This window comes from Hypanus sabinus, chromosome 2 (genome assembly GCF_030144855.1).
Source record: "Hypanus sabinus isolate sHypSab1 chromosome 2, sHypSab1.hap1, whole genome shotgun sequence".
Taxonomy (NCBI): Eukaryota; Metazoa; Chordata; class Chondrichthyes; order Myliobatiformes; family Dasyatidae; genus Hypanus; species Hypanus sabinus.
The window spans coordinates 86,449,835-86,473,025 of NC_082707.1; the positions used below are offsets into that span (position 1 = coordinate 86,449,835).

Consider the following 23,191-nt stretch of genomic DNA (forward strand, 5'->3'; position numbering starts at 1 on the left):
AATAAATCTGCCATGATGAATTAGTGAAGCAGACTCAATGGGCTGATTGGACTAAATTTGCTCCTGTGTCTTATGGTCTCATGATGGATGCTACTTTCTTATGGCAATGCTCCATGTACAAGTATTCAATGGTAGCAAGGTTGGACTAGATGCTGCTGTGGGATGCAGTCAAGTGCATTTGTATCAAGGACTGAGTTGTGGTTGGGAAGTCTTGGAAGTATTTCTTCCAACGGCATTGACTGCCATCCTGACCCTAATGGTGTGGCCTTGGGCTCTGGGACTGTAGATGACTTTTACAGTGCTGAAGAAGACATGCATGCCATGTGGACATTGTCCTTTCAGAGGCACAATGGACATGATCTTCACCAAATGATAACTTTTTAAAAAGTCCAGTGTTTCCAACCTACTTTGATTCCATTAACTGCATAAGGACTGTGGTACACATTCCTCAAATATGACTGGCTGCAAAAATTCATCTCCATCTTACCTTTACTCCAAGCACACAAGCCATGACATCAGCCATTGGATCCACAGCAGAACTGTTCTCAGTGATGATTAGTGCTGATCCAGAACACTCAAGTACTTCTATCGGTCTCTTTTGCCTTAATGTTAGGCATCACCTCCAACAACCTTCCAGCGGGAATGGAGCTGATATTCAGAACTTATGGAAGTTGTACAACTTGTCCAGGACAATGGACAAGCAAAGCTAAGTGTCTAAACTGTAGTAGTCAAACTATATTTGCATCTGCACGTTTGGAAATTGAACTCCATGATATCCTGGATCAAGATAGGTATCAAGAAGCTAAGGTCAATACTAAGAAACATCTCCCCATGTAAGATACAGCTTTAAGATGAATAAGATGATTAGGGGTCAAAGGAAAGATTTTGTTTTTTTACCCAGAGGATGGTTGCAATCTGGAACACAAAGCCTGAGAAGGTGATGAAGGGAGATGCTGTCATAACATTTAGGAACCATCCAGATGAGCATCAGAATAAGCAAGGCTGAGTAGTCCACCGCCCAAGTACTGGTAAATGGGTTTAGTATAGATATGTTTTTGATGCCTACCATAGACATGCACCTGCTTCTGTGGAATAGGTGTTTATGATATTGTTTTGTTCACTGAAGTATATGAAGTGGAGTCACACATTGATAGCCCACACAATCTCTACAAAATCTTTCAAATTTACTGGAATGGCAAGCAGACCTGATGTCTGACTCCTCTCCCAGTCATTATATTCCCAACACTGAGGTCAGAGTTGCTTGTTGTCCTGTATGTATGGCAGACTACATCAACCCCATGCTCAACACTACACTCTCAAACCAGACCTTGGAAGAGAAAAGCAGACATATTGGATAACAGATTTTAGGATGTATGGAGTCAATCAGAATGAGAACAAGCCTTTCAGCTCATCAGGTCTGCTCTGATCATCAAACATTCATATGCAATAGCTCTTGCAATCCCATTTTTTTCCTCTCACATCCCATTACTATTATCTTCCACCATTGCCCTCCTAACCCCACTAGTGCTCCTGCCTACATCTGGACAAGTTGACAGTCGCCACACAACCTACAAATCTAGCACATGAGAAGAACCCGTGTAGTCATCATTGCTTGGCACATGAGAAGAGCCCGTGTAGTCATAGAATGATCGTAAATGCTCACAGTCCACACGGATACCAAAGGTAGGATTGAAAGAGGCTTCTGAAGGTTTGCCCCGTGTCACCCGGAGACGTTTTCTGCAATCGCCGGCACATCATTGCTCAAAGTGGAGAAGAAGCATTTGGAATGGGATTTAAAACATTGAATCCATGCACTAGAAGCACACAAGAACCCTGTGCAGCATGTCGACCATCTCACAGACTACCCATCCCCTCCTGAACAGCAACCATCTCACCTGCCTCTGTTCCCACATTTCGTTCATAAAACGGAAAAGGATTCCAAGAAGAGGAGGAAGAGGAAGAAGAAACTGGGCAAAGGAAAGTGGTGATATGGATTAGAAAAACTGAAATAATAAATCCTGCCCTCTCATTACAGAATAAGATAGTTTTATATTCCTGCGACTCTCTGTAGATTCATAGATATACAGCAGTGAAAATCAACAGTCTCCGCTGACAGCAAACATCCATTTATACCAATCCTACATTAATCCCATCTTTATTTTCCCCACATTTCAATCAACTCTTCCCCAGATGTACCCTTCACCCACATACTAAAGGCAATTCATATTGGCCAGTTAATCTACCAATCCACATCTCTGGAATGTAGGTGGAAAGCAGAATGCACAGAGGAAACAAAGAGAGTGTGTCGATTCCACATGGGAAACACACAAGGACAGGATGGAGCTTGGATCTCTGGGTCCTTGAGGTAGCAACTCTCCTAGCCGTGATATGGTGACATAATCATTGGATCACCCTCTAATCATAAAGTGAGAGAGGTATATATCATAATAATACAAACAAAGATACACATGCCTATTTTCTCATTGTTAAAGGATGATCAGTGATTACTCATTGTTTAACAAAAACAAACAACACAATACAAATAAACCTCTGCTATTGTTCAAAGGAACATCTTGGTGACACGAGCTGTGCATTCAACACACATGCAATCCAGACAGAGTAGCACTGAGTTTGTTGCTTTCTTCACGGATAACTTCATCTGATGAGACTTTAAACATAATCCTTAAGGCCTTCCTTCAAAGAGGTTCCGAAAGCGTACTGGTTTTATTTATCTGGCAAGCACCTTCCTGGTTCCACTGAACAATGGTAGAGATGTATTTAGATAGTAGCAAAGATCATTAACAGTGGCATTTGTAGCTTTTTAGTGTGTGTAAAATGTCTGCCATATTCCCTAGGATGCAACAGAAAATACTTTGCTGGCACTAAATCATTTTAGGAATGTCCCGAGATTGAGAGATGCAGTAGAAATGCAAACCCTGAACAATCAACTCATTGTATAAGCAACAAGACCTTCCTATATAAAATTTGGTATTCCATATTGAACTGGAACAGTGGTTCTCAACTCTTGAAAACAAGTCACCACTCGTTCACACCTTGCAAAATATGTTTTCTCATGCTATCATCTGGTGACTCATTTTAATGAGTTATTATCTTTTTGAATTTTCTATTTAAATGATATCAAAAGTATCAAAGCATCATGGTCATCATCTAATCTTTGCAGCACCTTTTTCCCACATCATATACCCCCAAGGGTCTAGAACACAAGATACAAGTTATCTGTTATATTCATATCCATTGCCTCAGGTTGGTGGTGAACCATGCATGCCTAAGACCTGTGGATTGAGTCTTAGCATGAGATGAGTTGGGTAATGTCAGGTGAGGACATAGAATAAGCATGAATAAATCTGGTCTGGTGCCCAGGATTAGTATCTGCCATGCTTTCCAATTCTGAGCAGAAGCTAATCGATACTTTAATCATCAGGCTCAGCAGCAGTATCTCCCAATACTCACTGATCTATTTCATCCCAAAAAGTAGGCACCTAGGTGGGGCAAGATATTGTTGCACGAAAAGTTCAGATGAACATTTTGGAGTAGGCTGTTCAGAATCTGGCATTTGTAGAGAGGACCTCTAGGTTGAGTCGCTGGTGAAGAAGGCAAATGCAATGTTGGCATTCATTTCTAGAGGTATAGAATACAACAGCAGGGATGTGATGTCGAGGCTCTATAGGGCACTTGTGAGACCACACATAGTATTGTGTGCAATTTTGGGCTCCTTATTTTGGAAAAGATATACTGACATTGGAGAGGGTTCAGAGAATGATTCCAGGAATGGAAGGGTTACAGTATTAGGAACATCTGGCAGCTTTTGGGCTGTATTCCCTGGAGTTTGAGAGAATGAGAGGAGATCTCATAGGAACATTCCGAATGTTAAAAGGCCTGAACAGATTAGATCTGGCAAAGTTATTTCCCATGGTAGGGGAGTGTAGCACAAGAGAGCACGACTTCAGGATTGAAGGACGTCCATTTAGAACAGAGATGCGGAGAAATTACTTTAATCAAGAGGATGGTAAATCTGTGGAATTTGTTGCCACGAGCAGCTGTAGAGGCCAAGTCATTGGCTGCATTTAATGCAGAGATAGATAGGTTCTTGATTAGCCAGGGCATCAAAAGGTATGAGGAGAAGACAGGGGAGTGGGAGTGACTAGAAGAATTGGATCAGCCCATGACTGAATGGCAGAGCAGAAACAATGGGCCAAATGGCCTACTTCTCCTCCTATATCTTATGTTCTTATCTTAATATCGACCGGAAAAATTTCGGGCTGAGATTCTTCTTCAGAACTGGAATGGAAGGGGCAAGGCACCAGAATAAAAGGTTGGGGAGGGGAAAGAGGACAAGTTAGAAGGTGATAAGTGAAGCCAGGTGGGTGAGAAAGGGAAAGGGCTGGAGAAGAAGGAATCTGATAGGACCATGTGGAAAGGAAAACAGGAGGGGCATCAAGGGATAGGCAGGTAAGGAGTGGTAAGAGGCTAGAGTGGCAACGGATAGACAATGGGAGGGGAAAAAAGAAAAAAAAAAGTACTGGAAGGAGAAATTGATGTTAATGCCATCAGGTTGGAAGCTACCTAGAAAAACTACAACGGATTGCTCCTCCAACCTGAGAATGGCAGAAGAGGAGGTCATGGTCCAACATGTCAGAACAAGAATAGGGATAGGAATAAAAATGGTTAACCACTGGAAAATTCTGCTTTTAGTGGATGGATGGAGGTGCTCAACAAAGCGGTCCCCCAGTTTACATTGGGTTCTCACCAGTATGCAGGAGGCAGCATCGGGAATACAGGATACAAAAGACAACCCCAAATGATTTGTAGGTGAAGTGTTGCCTCACCTGGAAGGACTGTTATGGGCCCTGAATTGAGGTGGGGAGAAGGTGAATGGGCAAGTGTAGCATTTCATGAACAAGAGAAATACTGCAGATGCTGGAAATCCAAGCAACACATACATTTCACTCACTTGCAGGGAGGGATATGTGGAGTGGAGGAGCAACACTTCATAATTCGTCTTGGTAGCCTCCAGCCTGATGGTATGAACAATGATTTCTTATTCCGGTGATTTCTTTTCCTTTCTCCTCCTCCTCCCCTTTTGTTCCATTCCCCACTGTGGCCTCTTGCTTCACTTGTCTATCACCACTGCCTGGTGCCCCTCCTTTCTCTCATGGTATATTCTCCTCTCCAATCAAATTCCCTCTTCTCTAGCCCTTACTTTTTCCATCCACCTGACTTCCCCTATCACCTTCTAGCTTGTCCTCCTTCTTCTCCCCCCATCTTTTTATTTGGCATCCTCCCCTTGGACTGTCTCTTACTCACCAATGACAATGAAACTACAAGTTCCGTGTTTATGAAACTGTGTTCAAAGTTCCACTACTAAATCCCATCAGAAGGTGGAGGGGTCATAATTCCAACTTTACAAATCGTCCCCATGGCTTTGTTTCCACTCGTTTTTAAATATAAACATGCAAGTTAACTATTAAGTATCATATTTTCTCTTCATGTACAGTGATATCAATTATCGCTTGGATACATTAAGAGAAACAAACACAAAGGTACTAGATTGGTAATCTGACTCTGCAGCTTCAGAGAAACGGCTGGATAAATGAACATATAGCTCTGTGCTTTTTCTTGGGTCTCACTAAAGGCACTGAGAGATGGGCAAAATCCCAACACACACTCTGATTCCTCAATATTTTCACCTGTCTTGTACTTTGCCTCTGTTAATTTGACATTGTAGCTGCAATAGTTGTACATGGACGATCCTCCGGTTAATAATGCACAACTTATATATACCCTGCACACATGAGCAAACATTTGGAAAACCAGTGGTTCTAATTGTCTGGCTGCTGCAGCCATCTGCTACCAGGCTGCATATCCAAGTGGTGAACTGTTCAGGTAATTACAGGTCACATGAATGGAACCCTGACGTAACCTGGGAAGGACTTGTAAGTACAAGCTCTTTTCAAGGACGTACCAATTCACACAGTTCCCTCGGCCTAATCTTCCAGTCAATATCTGATTGGTACCATAAATTCCGGTGTATAAGCTGAGAATTTGGCCTAAATTTTGGTCCTAAAATTAGGGGGTCGGCTTATACAGAGGGTGCCAACTTTGGAAAAACGAATACATGGAAGACAAGTCGTATTTATTGGCTGTTTTTGAGTCAATTTTATTCCACCGAATTCTTTGAATGATTTATTTAAACTCACATCTAGTGCCTGGAGCACGGAGATCAAACCACCAGGGATGACTGCAATGTCCATATTCTCAGCTTTCAGTGCTGCTTTTGTCTCACCTGACAAGTGCACTTTGAAGACATCCCAGACAAGTAGCAACTTTTCTTTCCGGAAACCTTCGGGACGTCAACGCCACACCTTTTCAACCCACTTCAAGCAACCCGCTTCATCCATCCAGCAGCGTTCTTGAACGTAAGCAACAACACCCCATGGGAATTTTCTGAGCAATCATTGTTTTTTGTCTCAACACAAGATCACGAATATTCATAAATTGGATGCACCAACTTCTCGTAGCTTTGAAATTTTTGCTGACCTCATGGTGTTTTTTGCCCCATTTCAACGCTTGAACTCGAATCATTTCTCTCGTAACAATGTATCTGGACAATCACTGGTGATTCAGCCACTTTAAAACTTTTTCTTCCAGTTCTGGCCACTGGCATGTTTTCCCGCGGTTTGCACATTTCATCTTTGGCATTTCCCTCAACGTGTCCTCTGCCTTTCTCCGCTCTCTCACTTGTTTCTCGTTTACAATAAACTTCTTAGCAACTGCAGAATTATTCGTTCCTTTAGCAAAATCAACAACCTTCAGCTTGAAGCCAGCATCATATCGCATTTGTATTAATCTTTTGTACGTGGCAGTTGCAAACTCAATACTGCGTAAACGTACTGATCCCACCACCTCGTGTTATGTTTTAACGAGATTACAATGGGCGTTAAATGGTTTCGCAGGGGTTACAATTCTGAGGATTTTTTACCATTGGAGACCTAATCCAAAATTTCCCTCCCTGATTTAATTATTAAGAATTTGCTTATAATGCTCTACAATGTGTTGGCCTGGTTTTTTTTTAAGCAGGTACTGGTTCACAAAATTTCCCAGTTCCGGATCTGGCAAAGCTGAGTACCGGCATGTGAGATCTTGTGATCTTTTCTGGTAGAAGTCAAAAATCTCTACAAAAGGAGTCGGCTTATACAAAGGTAACATGAAAATGGCACTTTTTTAACCTTGAAAATGAGGGGTTGGCTTATACTCTGGAATATACGGTACCTCTACTTGTCTACCTTTATATCACGTCTCTCAAAACAGTTAGTCAAGAAAACTCAAGTTTGAAAGTTTCAGTTGAGGTACATGTCCTAAAGCATGAAAAAACATTTTTTATATTGATCCAAAATTATTTGCTTCCATTTCTAAAATTGTATAATTCTAACATAAAATAGCAATAGGTAGTTTCAAAGTTCAGCCTCAGGGTTAGGATGGTGAACTAAACTCTTAGTTCATTGAACGACAAACAAGATCCACGAAGGCAAATGGCATACCTATGTAATACTGTAACTGCATTTCTTGGGTTTGGGCATATTGGTACGTTTTGTTTACATAGTTCTCAAGTTGATCATAAAACCTAAACCTGTGTTGAACTTCTCCAAGTCTTATATCAAATAACTTAATTGCTACATACAACCAGTCATGATTTCATTATACGAATATTGCCATTTTTGATTGTCTTTGTTGGAGTAGGTATCACTTCAGCATTCTAATAAACCATACAGGTGAGAAGATTCCAGGTTCAATCCTTGGTCTGCAACTGGCTGTTACAACTAGGGAAGAGAAACACCAGCCAATGGTCCTTATTCGGATAATAACATTTGATCTTTGCTTGAAAATGCTTACACACATTAGATTAAAGGAGGAACGGGTTAATTGTGTATTACAGAACAAGCTAGAAATCAACACTCATTGTCCAAACTCTCAAGAAGCTTTGATGGGTTAGCAAAAAAGCCTGGCTCTAGTGGAACAATGCTCAAAGAGAAGGATGGTTTTAATAGGAAACTATGTAAGTACCTAGTATGCTGGAGCAAGTACAAAGTACAAAATAAATTTACTATCAAAGTACATGTATGTCACCATATACGATTTACAGAGGTGCGTTTTCTTATAACCATATAACAATTACAGCACGGAAAAAGGTCATCTCGGCTCTTCTAGTCCGTGCCGAACACTTACTCTCACTTAGTCCCACTGACCCACACTCAACCCATAACCCTCCATTCCTTTCCTGTCCATATACCTATACAATTTTTTTTTAAATGGCAATACCGAACCTGCCTCTACCACTTCTACTGGAAGCTTGTTTTACACAGCTACCACTCTCTGAGTAAAGAAATTCCCCCTCGTATTACCCTTAAATTTTTGCCCCCTAACTTTCAACTCATGTCCTCTTGTTTGAATCTCCCCTTCTCTCAATGGAAAAAGCCTATCCACGTCAACTCTATCTATCCCCCTCATAATTTTAAATACCTCTATCAAGTCCCCCCCTCAACCTTCTACGCTTCAAAGAATGAAGACCTTACTTGTTAAATCTTTCCCTGTAGCTTAGATGCTGAAACCCAGGTAACATTCTAGTAAATGTACTCTCTCTATTTTGTTGACATCTTTCCCATAATTCGGTGACCAGAACTGTACACAATACTCCAGATTCGGCCTTACCAATGCCTTGTGGGCATACATAGTAAATCCAAGAAAAATATCCAACAGGATGGACAAATACTAAAGAAAAAATTATAATAAATAAATAAGCAATAAATATTGAAAAGATGAGAAGAGTCCTTGAAAGTAAGTTAATTGACTGTGGGAACAGTTTAATGATGGGGCAAGTGAAGGTGAATTAAGTGAAGTTGTCCCCTCTGGTTCAAGAGCCTGATAGTTGAAGAATAATTAACGGTGCTGAATCTGTGATATGCACCCCAAGGGTCCTGTACCTTCTTCCCAATGACAGCAGCGAGAATAGAGCATGGCCTGGTTGGTGGGAGTCCTTTATGACAGATACCGCTTTCCTGTGACAATGTTCCGTGTAGATGTGCTCAAAGGTGGGGAGGGCATTACCCATCATGATCTGGGCCATACCTACTTGTTTTTGTAGGATTTTTTCATTCAAGGACATTGATGTTTCCACACCAGGCCTTGATGCAATCAGTCAATATACTCTACACAACACATCCATAGAAGTTTGTCAAAGTTTTAGATGTCATGCTAAATCTTTGCAAACTCCTCAGGAAGCAGAGGTGTTGCTGTGCTTTCTTTGTAATTGCACTTGCATGCTGAGCCTAGACAGATCTTCCGAAATGATAATACTGAGGATCTTAAAGATGCTAACCCTCTCCACCTCTGACTCCCCCGAAGACGACTGCCTTATGGGCCTCTGGTTTCCTTCTCGTGAAGTCAATAATCAGCTCCTTGGTCTTGCTGACATTGAGTGAAAGGTTGTTGTTATGGCACCATTTAGCCAGATTTTCAATCTCCCTTTATTTGCTGAAAGGAGTGAAAGATTAAACTGATATTGGAAGAGTAATGCTAGAAGGAACATCTGGAGTACAAATACTTCAAAGTGTGCTTTGATTTTGAGAAGGCTGTTAATAAGATCCAATGGAGCAAGTTGGATAACAAGGTTAAGGCAAATAGAGCTAGTGATACTATACAATTATGAATTGAGAATTGGTTAATAAATAAAAGCAAATCTTTCTGAGGTCAGCACGCTATAACAAGGGATTATTCCAGGGACTGGCGTTCTCAATTTTTGATGATTTGGCTGAGAAAATCGACTATCATATTTTAAAATTTGCTAAGAATACAAAACAAGGCTAGATGGAATTTTAATAAGGAAGAATAATATAAGAAGTCTTCACAGAAATAAAAGCAAGTTGAGTCAGTGGAAAAGAAAATAGTGGGTGCAAGATCATGAGAAAAAATGCAAATTTATCCATCTTGGTGCACCAAAAAAAGAATATTTTCTAAATTGCTGTGAATTACTCATGCTCAAAGGTACGGCTCTGCATTGATATCACAATTCACTGAAAGCCAACATTCTGGTGCCACGAGTAATTAGATAGGCAAAAGATACGTCAACATGGACTGATGTGAGGGGATCAAATATCTTATTTCCAAGTTTACTAATGATACCAAACCAAATTGATCTGAGAGCTGTAATTGAAAACAAAGAGGCTTTAAGATGATTCAGATGTCATTACAGAAAGTCCACACAAATAAATGTATGTCTTCATTGCAAGATTTGAGCAAAGCAGCATAGCCCTCTATTTTTCTGACATCCATGTGTCTATCTAAGAGTCCCTATTGTACCATTATCCCTGGCAGTGTGTTCCATGCACCTACCACTCTGTGTAAAAGGACATCTTTCTTCCACTCACCTTTAATTGATGTTCTCTGACATTGGCCATTAACATTCTAAGAAAAAGATGCTACTTGTCCACTCCATCCATGTCTCTCACAACCTTTTACAACTCTCATTCCCCTTTGCTCCAAAGAGAAAGGCCCTAGCTTGCTTACTCTTTTCTCGTGACATATTCTTTAATAGAGTTAGCATCCAGGTAAATCCCCTCTATACTTTTCTAAAACTTCCACTGACTTCCTATAATGAGATGACCAGAACTGAACACCATACTCTAAGTATAATCTAACTAGTGCTTCATAAAGCTGCAACATTACCTCATGGCTCTTGAACTCAATCCTCTGACTAATGAAGGCCAGCATATCATATGCCTTCTTAACCATCCTATCAACTTGTGCAGCAACTTTGAGGGAGCTATGGACTTGGTCTCTAAGATCCCTCTGTTCCTCCACGCTGCTAAGAATCCTGTCACTGACCCTGTACTCTACCTTCACGTTCAACCCTCCAAATTGTAACACTTCACATTTTTTCGGACTGAACACCATCTGCCACTTCTCTGCCCTGCTCTGTGTTCTGCTTATATCCCAATGAATCCTACGAAGACTTTCTACAGTCCACCACACCAACCTCTGTGCCATCTGCAAATTTACTAACCAACCCTTCCAAATGGAGCTCGAGTCTCACATAAGGTAAGACATGTAAGACATGAAAAGGTGACAGAGGCAGATGGTCTTATGAAAATTAAGTATCTGGACAACCTTTCGTCACCATGGTACTGAGGTTCTGGCAAATGGGATTATACAGATGGGTACATGATGGTCAGCAAAGATGGAGTCAGCCACAACGGTTTCTGTACTGTATGATCTGATTTCTTCACTCAAAGAAAATAATTATTCACTTAGAGGGTTATGAACCAATGCAATTCTTTACCATGGAGAAGGGCTAAATTTTAAGTCACAATGAAATAAGATTTTAGGGAGGGAGTAGTAATGTGACATTGAGTTAGAAGATTGGCAATTATTTATTGAATGACAGAGCATACCTGAAGGGCTGAATAATCTATTTCGTGCTCTTTTGCTTCCACAGGAGTTAAGATGACTCAATATAATTATATTGTGTTGTAATTAGATCACATTTGGAAATGTTGCGCAAAGCATTGGCTGTCTTACCTCCCAAATAAAGGATATACTTAACAAAGAGGAAGTACAGCAAAATAATCACCAGACTGGTTCCAGAGGTGGAAAAAAACAGATCTCATTAAAACTAACAGAGCTCACATGACACAAAAGGCTGAATGCAGGGAGGATATTTCCCCTGGCTCAAGAGTAAGTATTTAGAATATAATTATCATAGTGTCAGAATAAGCTATCAGTCATGTATGTCTGAGATAAGAAAAAACTTCATGTAGAACGTAGTCAATCTTTGAAAGTGCAGAGGGTCAGTTATTAAATTCATTTAAAGCAGAGACATTTAGGTTTTTGGCTATTTATTTATTTAGAGATACAGAGAATGGTAACAGGCTCTTCAAACCCAAAGAGCCCACACGACCCAATTATACCCTTGTAACCAATTAACCTACTAATCTGCATGTCTTTGGAATATGGGAGGAAAAAGGAATGGTCACGGACAGAATGGACAAACAGAGGTGCAGCTGAACCTGGGTCACTGGTACTGTAGAAGTGCTGTGCTAATCACTATACAACTGTGCCATCCCAATTATGGGATTCGGGACGGTGGAGGGAAAAGGTGTTTAGTCACGATCTTGACAAGAGGCAGAGCAATCTCGATGGACCAATTGATCTGGACTATCTCCATTTCATATACAGACAGACAAACAGACATACTTTATTTATCCCGTGGGAAATTGGGTTTCGTTACAGCTGCACCAACCAAGTAATATAAAACCATAAATAATTAAATAATAATGTTAATCATGCCGAGTGGAAATAAGTCCAGGACCAGCCTATTGACTCAGGGTGTCTGACATTCCGAGGGAGGAGTTGTAAAGTTTGACGGCCACAGGCAGGAATGACTTCCTATGACGCTCAGTGTTACATCTCAGTGGAATGAGTCTCTGGCTGAATGTACTCCTGTGCCTAACCAGTACATTATGCAGTGGATGGGAGACATTGTCCAAGACGGCATGCAACTTGGACAGCATCCTCTTTTCAGACACCACTGTCAGAGTCCAGTTCCACCCCAACAACATTACTGGCCTTACAAATGAGTTTGTTGATTCTGTTGGTGTCTGCTACCCTCAGCCTGCTGCCCCAGCACACAACAGCAAACATGATAGCACTGGCCACCACAGACTCGTAGAACATCCTCAGCATTGTCCGGCAGATGTTAAAGGACCTCAGTCTCCTCAGGAAATAGAGACAGCTCTGACCCTTCTTGTAGACAGCCTCAGTGTTCTTTGACCAGTCCAGTTTATTGTCAATTCGTATCCCCAGGTATTTGTAATCCTCCACCATGTCCACACTGATCCCTTGGATGGAAACAGGGGGCCTTAGCCCTCCTCAGGTCCACCACCAGCTCCTTAGTCTTTTTCACATTATGCTGCAGATGATTTTGCTCACACCATGTGACAAAGTTTCCCACCGTAGCCCTGTATTCAGCCTCATCTCCCTTGCTGATGCATCCAGCTATGGCAGAGTCATCAGAAAACTTCTGAAGATGGCAAGACTCTGTGTTGTAGCTGAAGTCCGAGGTGTAGATGGTGAAGAGAAAGGGAGACAGGACAGTCCCTTGTGGAGCCCCAGTGCTGCTGACCACTCTATCTGACATACAGTGTTGCAAGCGCATGTGCTGTGGTCTGCCAGTCAGGTAATCAATAATCCATGACACTAGAGAAGCATCCACCTGCATCACTGTCAGCTTCTCACCCAGCAGAGCAGGGTGGATGGTGTTGAACACACTGGAGAAGTCAAAAAACATGACCCTCACAGTGCTCGCCGGCTTGTCCAGGTGGGCGTAGACACGGTTCAGCAGGTAGACAATGGCATCCTCAACTCCTAGTCGGGGCTGGTAGGCGAACTGGAGGGGGTCTAAGTGTGGCCTAACCATAGGCTGTAGCTGCTCTAGAACAAGTCTGTCCAGGGTCTTCATGATGTGGGAGGTCAATGCCACCGGTCTGTAGTCATTGGAGCCACTGGGGTGCGGTGTCTTCGGTACAGGAACGAGGCAGGACATCTTCCACAGCACAGGAACCCTCTGGAGACTCATGCTCAGGTTGAAGACATGGTGAAGTACTCCACATAGCTGGGGGGTACAGGCTTTGAGCACCCTGGGGCTGACACCACCCGGGCCTGTAGCCTTGCTTGGGTGGAGATGTTTCAGCTGTCTTCTCACCTGTTCAGCTGTGAAACTCACCGTGGTGGTTTCAGGAGTGGGAGGGGTGTAGTCACGAGAGCAGGATGCGGGGCTGTGAGGAGGGGTAGGAGGGGTACATCATTGATGTGTTACACCAAATAACAAGTTTCTACATTTGGAAATTCTGCACATTGAGGGAGAAGGAGGTGGAAAATGCAAAAAATAATGGAAGCACTTGTATCCAATTTAATGAATTCAGAGAGGGTTGTAGATGTACATCAATTGAAGAATCTATACTCTTTGAATAGTTTCTATGTCTAAACATCACTACAACCCATGAACCAATAACACCCAGACAAAAGTGTCACCTTATTCATTATTCCATCATGAGATACTTGCTACCTCATAATACAAAAACAAACATTTAAGTAGTGGAGAATTACAGGAGAACTGCCAGGCTAAGTGAGATACTGAGGTGAATAGAAGTTTTTAATAGACAACCTGAAGTTGGAAAAAGAGGTGGTATGGTTGAGTCATGGAATTAGAGTGTGTAGGAACTAAACAGAGGGAAAGAAAATAAAGAGCTTTTGGTGGACTGATTAAGATCAGGAATCCTGGTGAAGTATAAGAACTAAGAGGATTATGGAGACAGAGCTCTCAGGTGGGAGTGGGAGTGGAGGGAGAGTGCAAGACAGTATTTAAAAATCAAAATGTTTCTGGACCAGACGCAAATTGTAGGTCAGCAGATACAGGCATGAGAGGCAATCACACCAAGGTTGAGAGTACTTCCACCTTTCACACTTTCAGAAGTGCCACTTTCCAAGCTGCATGCTAATAGTCCTTTCATTCTTTCTTTAGCCAGCTGTGTGTATGTTTATATTACCAGAGATCTATTCATTCCTCAACTCGTGCCATTCGTTCTTCAGAGAGGCCAGTAAAAAGGACATTATTCAGGTATGTAGCTACAATAAATTCAGTGATATTCTGTGAATGAAGTGATTGTTTAATAATGTTTCTCTGCAGCATTGAACAGCTGAGGTCAACCCCGTGCAAGGGCATGGATAAAACAAGGCAACACTTGTAAACTCCCACGTCACCACACACGGAGTTCATTTTCTTGTGCAAAAGCTCTGTCAATGTTCCTCTTAGTGGCAATATTAAAGCAAATTAGAGCAGCCTTACTCCATCCCACCTCCCTTGACCCTTCCCATAGTATTCCCCAACTTTCAATCCTAGCTTTGGGAAAATGGGAGACTAATATCTTAAGTGGGTGAGGAGGAGGAGGAGGATGTTTGCAATTGTATGCTCTTAACGTGGAATTAATATCCAAGTTCCGATCTAACAGATGACCACCCCTCATCCTAGGAAAGATGCTTGTCTGGAATGTGGATCCTAGAGGTTACTAGTACCTTCTTCTCTCACAGCCTTTGACAAAGGTGAATAAAATTAGTCCAGTTTGTCCTTCAAAGCTGCTCCTTTCAACCAATAAGCTGATGTTTACATCAAATCACTTAGTGATGCCTGAACGGGCAGACAGACTTTTCTCCCAGGATGGAAATGGCTAATAGAAGGGCCAGAATATTAAGGCGATTGGGGTATGTCAGAGGTTAAGTTTTTTTCTCCCCCCTCACGGAGTGGCGGGTGCACGGAACGCATTGCCAAGGGTGGTGGTAAAGACAGACACATTAGATAGACACATGGATGATAGCAAAATGGAGGATGATATAGGAGGGAAGGATTAGACTAATAGGTTAAAAGATCAGCACATCTGTGAGCCAAAGGGTCTGTACTGTGCTCTGTTCTATGCTTTATAACAAGATAGAAATACTTGCACTTATATAGCACCTTTCATTGCTGTAGAACATCTCAATTCACTTCACAGCCAATTAAAAATCTTTGAAGTGTGGTCACTGTCTTAATACATGAAACAATTTGTAGAAGTGAAGGAGAGGGAGAATAAGGCTATGTCCACACTACACCAGATAAATTCACAACAGAAGCTTTTTCTCTTCGTTTTTACCCTTTGTCCACACTAAAACAGCGTTTTCATCCCCCAAAACCGGGAGGATTTCAGAAACGCTGTCCAGAGTGTGTAATTTTGAAAAAGCTGCTTGACCGGAGCAGTGTGGATGGGGTAACCAGAGAAATTTAAAAACGCTGTCATGACGTGCCGGAACAGACGGTAGCAGCAGCGCGGAATTTCATTGTTTTCTTGAACGCAACCTAACAACTTCAGAACAGACGGCAACGAGACTGAAGCCAGAAGAGTTAGAAATGTACTCACTAAATAGTTTGACCCATAACTTACTGAATAAATAAGAATACTCACTTTGCCCTGTTTTCTGTCCTTGCTCGTATCAAGGTGGTTTACATAGTTATGCAAGTACTTCTCTGACAATAGATGTGTAACAGCCTAATGTAACATTGTATGGAAATACAAGATAACACTGATGCAGACATGTTTTATACATTTAACCAGGTGCTTTATTAATGCAACAGAGTTTGTCAGTTTTTTCAATGTTCGTCATCAGCTGGGTCATACTGTCCGTGAACTCCCTGTCAGTTGCCTCCATACGCTCCAGTATTTGTTTTTTTTTACTTTTAAAGTCCTCCTGCGCGAGAGCCAACAGCTGTCTGTCATTTAAGTTTCTCTAGTCTGTAACTGGACAAACACGCAGCAAATCTTTCACAGCGAGATTCAATACCAAACATGTCGCTTGTTTTCAGTAGATGTGTCCTGCGCATGTACAGTAGGAGGAGATTCACCAAAATATCCATTTTATTGTGGACAGAGATATTTTTTAAAATGCATAGCGTGGATGCCTATCGTTTTTACGTGAAACCAGCATTATATTTGCTCTGTTTCTCTCACCACCAGCGTTATATGATTTGGCGAGTATTTCCAGCAATGTGCACTTTTAATTTAAATAAAAAAGGAAACAGTTGTAAACTAGCTCATTTAATCTTCTTATTCTTCCCTTAAAATTATTTCCTTGTTGCTCCTGACTCAGGAATCATAAACCATTAACGTAGCAAAATTACAAAATTGCAAATGTTAGAAATCTGCAGAAATTTAAGAGGTGAGGGTCCAGAAAACAACAAGGTTGGTTTGAGTAACAAATGAGTGAACTACCACGACTGTTCTGTCTTCAGCCCCAATGCTGTTCCAATGAATCTCAACATTTATTCAAGGAATAGCAACCAATGTTCAGACTTAGCACACTGCAGTCTTCTGCTAAACACTAAGTTTAATAATTTCAGATAATCTACCTTTGGTGAATTCTATCCCATTTTTTCAACACTCAGGTTTCTGCATCTCTTAGTAATTTCAGTTTACATGTGCCTTCTACATTAAACATCCAGTCCCAAATGCCTCTGAAAAGACGATAGTGAGGTTCCTTTTCTTGAAGTGCGATAGCTCTTCTGGTTGTCTTAGCCAGAAAGCATCGCAGTAGGCATGGGGAAATTGGGCGAAAGGTTTCTGTTGCCGTGATGTATAGCTCTATAAATCTAAGATACTTCCTCAGAGTTGTTGAAGGAATTTCAGAACATAAACCCAGCATGAATGTAGCACAATGACAATTTTCCAGATTATGAGGGTGCGTAACCTGCAGGTTAAGGTGCTTCAATGAAACTTTAGACCTTATCTTGATGGTAGAGGTTGTGGGTTTGGCAGGTGTGTTCAGACCAGCCAAGGAAGCTAACTGCTGTAGCTGAGATCAACGTTACATATTGCAGCCACAATTTGCAAATGCTAGAAAGAATAAATGCTTTTTGTTGTGTTGGGAGTACCAATCACCCAGGATGTTTGTCTTGATCCAGGCAAGTTAAGAGTATCTGATCATATTCCTAGCTAGTGCTTTACAAATTATAACAAAGCCCTCAAGTGTCAGGAGGTGAGTCACCCCCATGGAGAATTTATTTAACTGCAAAACAGGTTAAAGGTTAATAATCTTCAATGTTTCCAATCTGATTTCAACACAATTGCTTCCATCAAATAACTGGCATAAAAAGAACTAACTACTGTACACTGTTGAAAATAACCTCAAGGGAAAGGAGGAAGTGATTTCAAGATGTCTCTATTACCAGTCACTATCACCATAATATTTTTGACATGAGGAAAAGTGAGCTTTACAAGTGGAAAAATGTCTAAGAATGCCCTGTCCACAAAAAACAGGCCAGTTACCATTGCCTGAAGCTTACCATGATTCATCCACAAAGTGATACAAGGTTTCACTGACAGAGCTAATCAACCAGAACTCAACAAATCCCTGTTTACTGTTACACATTCTGGCTCTTGCCAAAAGTATTCAGTTCCAGACCATACAATATGCACCCCAACCCCAAACACAGACAAAACAGTTACATCATTTAGTGAGATGGAAACGCCTACCTCAAGGCAACTTTTAAACTGTGTGCACAATGGAGGACCGCGAGTAAATCTGAAGTAAGTCAATGGAAAAACTCAACACTGTATTTAACTGCGATTCTTGAAGTCAATCTACTTCTTGAAGCTGACAGAGCTAAGGTGCTCAACGAAGTGGTCCCCCAGTCTACACTGGATCTCAGTGATGTAGAGTTGGCCGCACTAGGAGCACAGAATACAGTAAACGGCCCCAGTGGACTTGCAGGTAAGTGTCACTTCACATGGAAGGACTGTTTGGGCCTTTTCCCTATTCTGACCACTGTCTGCAACAAAAGGTGTGTCTTCTCAAGGCCACCCATTTTAATTCTTCTTCCCATTCTCATTCCGACATGTAGGTCTGAGGCTTCCCTTACTGGCGTGAAGAGATCACTCTCAGGTTGGAGGAGCAACACCTCATTTTCTGTGTGAGTAGCCTCCAACCTGACGGCATGAACTTTCTCGAAATTCCAGTAATTTCAACCCCTTTCTTTCTTTTTCCATTCCCCATTCTGGTTCTCTTCTTAACCCTTTTCTTCTCATCATTTGCCCATCACCCCCAGGGTCCACTCATTTCTTCTATTAGGTTCTCTTGTCTTCAGCTCTTTAACTCTTCTACTTATCACCTCCAGCTCTCCACTTCATCACCCCTACTTCCACCCACCTTACCTGGTTTCACCCATCACTCAACATTTGTACTCAGTTACCCCCCCCCCCCCCCCAACTTTCTTACTCTGGCTTCCTCCCCCATCCTTTTCAGTTCTGACGAAGGGTCTCAGCCCGAAAAGTCAACTGTTATTATTTGTCTCCATTGATGCTGCATGATCGGCTGAGTTCCTCCCCATTTTGTGTGTATTTGCTCTGGATTTCCAGCAGTTGTAGAATCTCTTGAGCTTATGAAAATCAGTATGTATTGTTTTACAGTAAGAATTAGATAACACACTCACATGCAAACAGAGAGCCTGATAATATCTAAAAGTGCTCTGCCTGATATTCATCAACTTCACTGCTAACCCAATCACTCAGCATCGATATCTTGGAAAATGGCGATATCAAGTCTATTTTTTGGATGTAATCAGTACAGGAATGTAAGATTGTAAGATGACATCTAACTTACATTGTTATATGCTAAAATTTTCTGTATGCAAAAAAAAAGGCAATGTTGAGTGAGGAAACATTTTATCCTACACTCTATCATAATTGTTTTTAACCTAAGGTAGTTAACAGAATTAGATTATTATTAACAGCTTTGTCACAGCAATGCTCAGGCAAGACAGACAGGATGCCTTGCCTACAGAGGTTACACGAGTGGAACTGAGAAATAAGAAAGTGTTGAACACGGTAATGGGATTTCCTATTGAATATTTAGAGGACACATTTAGAGAGAACGTGATACTGGATCTCTTATTACTGAACGAGACAAGGCAGGTGACAGAAGTGTGTATAAGGGACACTTTGGATCTAATGAGCATGTCCAATAATTTCAAAATAATTATGGAGAAGGACAGGACTGATCTTCATGTTGAGATTCTACATTACGGGAAGCCCAATTTCGATGGTATCAAAAAGGATCTGGCAGGTGTGTATTGGGATAAATTGTTTTCTGGCAAAGGGATGCTTGGTAAATAAAACACTGAGAGTACAGAGTTTGTATGTTCTTGTTAGCATAAAAGCCAAGGTTAACCGGCTTAGGGAATCTTGGTTTTCAAGGGATATTGAGGCCTTGGCTTAGAAGAAGAAAGTACACAGCAGGCATAGGTAGCAAGGAACAAATGAGTATAAGAAATACAAGAAAAAACTTTCCAGGAAAATCAGGGAGGCTGAAAGAGGTATGAGGTTGCTCTGGCAGGCAAGGTGAAGGTGAATGATTTTTAATTTGTTTTGATTTAAAAAAGCTCTCTTACTTTATTCCGTTGCTTAAACGACACATGACAAAGACTGCTGATAACTGTGATTCAGCCGAGATTATTATTAATTGCAAGCTGTGTCATGTAACCTGACTTGGGACAAGGCTTGGGCAAAATTGACACGAGTCTAAACCAATGACCCAGGCTGTTTGGCTGACAGATATCTAGTGAATATCCTGCAATGTATGCTCTCTGATTATCTCCCTTTTGGATTGCCAATGGACAGAAAGTCATTACATGACAAATCATCCGTGCCTCAACCAAGATCGCGAGATCTGTGGTCAGTCATCTAATTAAAACATATAGCAAATCTGAGACTGCTTTCAAAGGACTAACATCCACGTTAAAAAGAGTTGTAAAGCAAAAACAAGATTTTAAATTACAGGTTCCACAAAACAACTCTCACCTTAGTGAAGGCACCAAGACCCCCAGTGGCAGGTTTAGGGCTCTGGACCTTGGGGTGACTTCCAATGGGACATAAAGGTGGCATAGCCGCAAAAAGCGCATCTTCCTGCTGAAAAAAAATCTAAGTTCAGTCTAGAAACTCACTTAACCCTTTATCCAAAAATGCAGCCCAGTAACACTGTGTTAAGAGATGGACCAATGCCCACAGATACAGACAAAACAAATTTAAATTCAAGCAACACCAATCACTTATTTGTTGCCATCATTAGCATTGGGTGACAGCCTGTGGCTTGTGAGTAACAATAATAAGCATTCAACTGTATGGTGACCAGTAACAACTTATCATGGTGAGAATTATCACTGTTTTAAATAGTAATCTAAAACCGTAATCAACTGGAAATGTAAAATAAAAGCCTGAGATACTCAACAGGCAGGTTCCACCTTTAAGAGTGAGGGAAAGAGAAAAGGATAATATTTCGAAAGTATTTATTTATTGAGAATCAATGTGGAATAGGCTCTTCTGGCCCTTTGAGCTGAACTGCCCAGCAACACTTGATAGATCTTGGGTCTATGAGAAGAAACCAGAGTACCCAGAGGAAACCCACTCAGTCATGGGGAGAACATACAAACACCCTACAGGCATGGCCTGCAACAACCATATCTGCCACATCAACTTAAAGGGAAAATAAAACAGAATAAAGAATTTGTTAGCAAATTACAAACAAGAGAAAATCTGCAGATGCTGGAAATCCAAGCAACACACACAAATTGCTGGAGGAACTCAGCAGGCCAGGCAGCATCTATGGAAAAAAAGTACAGTCGATGTTTCAGGTCAAAGGGTTTCAGCTGTACTTGAAACGTCAACTGTACTTTTTCCATAGATGCTGCCTGGACTGCTGAGTTCCTCCAGCATTTTGTGTGTGTTGATAGAATTTGTTAGACTGCATAAATATATTGGCTAAAACAATTGCAACAAAAATTATTTTGTCACGCCTGAGTCAGCTCCACATTGAAGACTTTCAATTCACTTTAGCCAGTTGCACATCTGTAAACTTCAGGCCATCTAAAATTCAACTGCTGTGACCCTTCCCTCTACTCCCGCTCAACGTTCACTCCTGTGTGCAACAGCCTGTGCTTACAGTCCCTTTATACTTTCAGTTTATAATTCCCACGAATGACCTTGTCCCCTACACTTCCCTCTCCTCCCCCATTCACTTATCACATCTGTCTTTGGTACTGGACATTATCATCCCCCTATGTTGCCATCATGGCTTCATACACACTGCCAGCCATAACAAGCAGGAAGTTTTAGATCAACTTACAAAATTCCTCGAACATTTCTCTCTTACCCTTTAAAGATCCAATCTAAAACTGCACACACTCTTCAACATAGCATCCATTTTCTACCTGATTACACTCTTGCGATGTTTTCAGATATTAACAGGTATATATAAAACAAATCATACAGACCTACAGCAAGGAAGCAGGCCGCTCAGCCCACCTAGTCCATGTTGCCTGTTATACCTGAACCCTACTCACTCACATTAGGGCCGCAGCTCTTTCCAGATGCTTCTTAAATGTTGTGAGATCTCCTTGGCAATCCAAACTCCAATCACCTCTGAGAAAGAGGTTCTTCCTCAGATCCCCCCTAAACTTCCTACCCCTTACTTTAGTCCCATGCCCTCTTGTCCCATGTTGAGTGATATATTTTGGGAAGGCAATCAAGGATAGGAATACAGAATAAATGTTAGGGACGCACCCCACATGATATAGAGATTTGTTACCATCTACCTTACCTATCCACTACATAACATCTATCAGGTCAGATCTCATCCTCCTCCACCCTAAGGAAAGCAAACCCAACCAATCCACTTCCTCAATGTAACCATAACGCTCTATCCAGGTAATATCTTGGTGAATCTCTCTTGCACCTTCTCCAGCACAGCTTTCCTACAGAGTGGTGACCAGACCGGCACACATTACTTCAGCAATGGTGTTACCATTGTTTTATAATGCTGTAACATAGCATTTCATCTCTTGTATTCTATAGTACAACTGATGAAGACAAGCATCCCATATGCTTCCTTGACCACCTTAAACACACATGGCCACTTTCAGGGATCAATGCACTTGGATCCTAAGGTCCCTATATTCATCAAGACTCCCTGGGGCCCGACAATTTAATGTGCACATCTTCTCCTTGCTTGCCTTCCCAAAATGGATTAGCTTGTACCTATCAGGATTAAATTCCATTTACTATTGCTCTGCCTGACTTTGACCTACATCATGCTGTTGCCTTAAACAACCTTCCTCATTATCTACATCAATTTTCACGTCATCAGTAAACTTATTGTCATACCTCGTCCCTTTACATCCAAGTCATTAATGTGCATCACAAACATCAAGGGTCTCAGTGACAATCCTCTGGTACAGCACAGTTCACAGATTTACAATCCTCCACTACCTAGTTTTAGTCAAACTATCTGACTAATAGGATTTGCCCTGGATCCCATGGGTTTTGACCTCTGAATCAGTCTACCACACAGGATCTCGTCAAAAAGCCTAAGCAAAACTGTCCTACACCAATGAGACTCACTGACCTATAGTTATCTACTTTATTCCTATTGCTCTTAAATAAAGATTGCTATCCTCCAGTTGTCTGATATTGTACCTGTGACTAACAGAGATGTAAAATAATTTATTTACTTTATTCCTGTTGCTCTTAGATAAATTAAAATAATT

The 23,191-nt window shown here is 41.3% G+C and overlaps 1 protein-coding gene across 8 annotated transcripts in view; it reads right to left on the minus strand.

The window, feature by feature from the left end:
• Nucleotides 1–23,191, minus strand: part of yeats2 (YEATS domain containing 2) — a 156,140-nt gene that overhangs the window by 82,077 nt on the left and 50,872 nt on the right. For 4 of the 8 annotated variants that reach the window (XM_059949731.1, XM_059949724.1, XM_059949685.1 and 1 more), the window contains exon 14: nucleotides 20,451–20,558. The exons of 2 other annotated variants lie outside the window; for them this stretch is intronic. In XM_059949731.1, coding sequence (XP_059805714.1) covers nucleotides 20,451–20,558 — 108 coding nt within the window. The remainder of the gene's footprint in view (nucleotides 1–20,450; nucleotides 20,559–23,191) is intronic. 2 more of the 8 variants (XM_059949693.1, XM_059949701.1) reach the window with 1 other exon arrangement.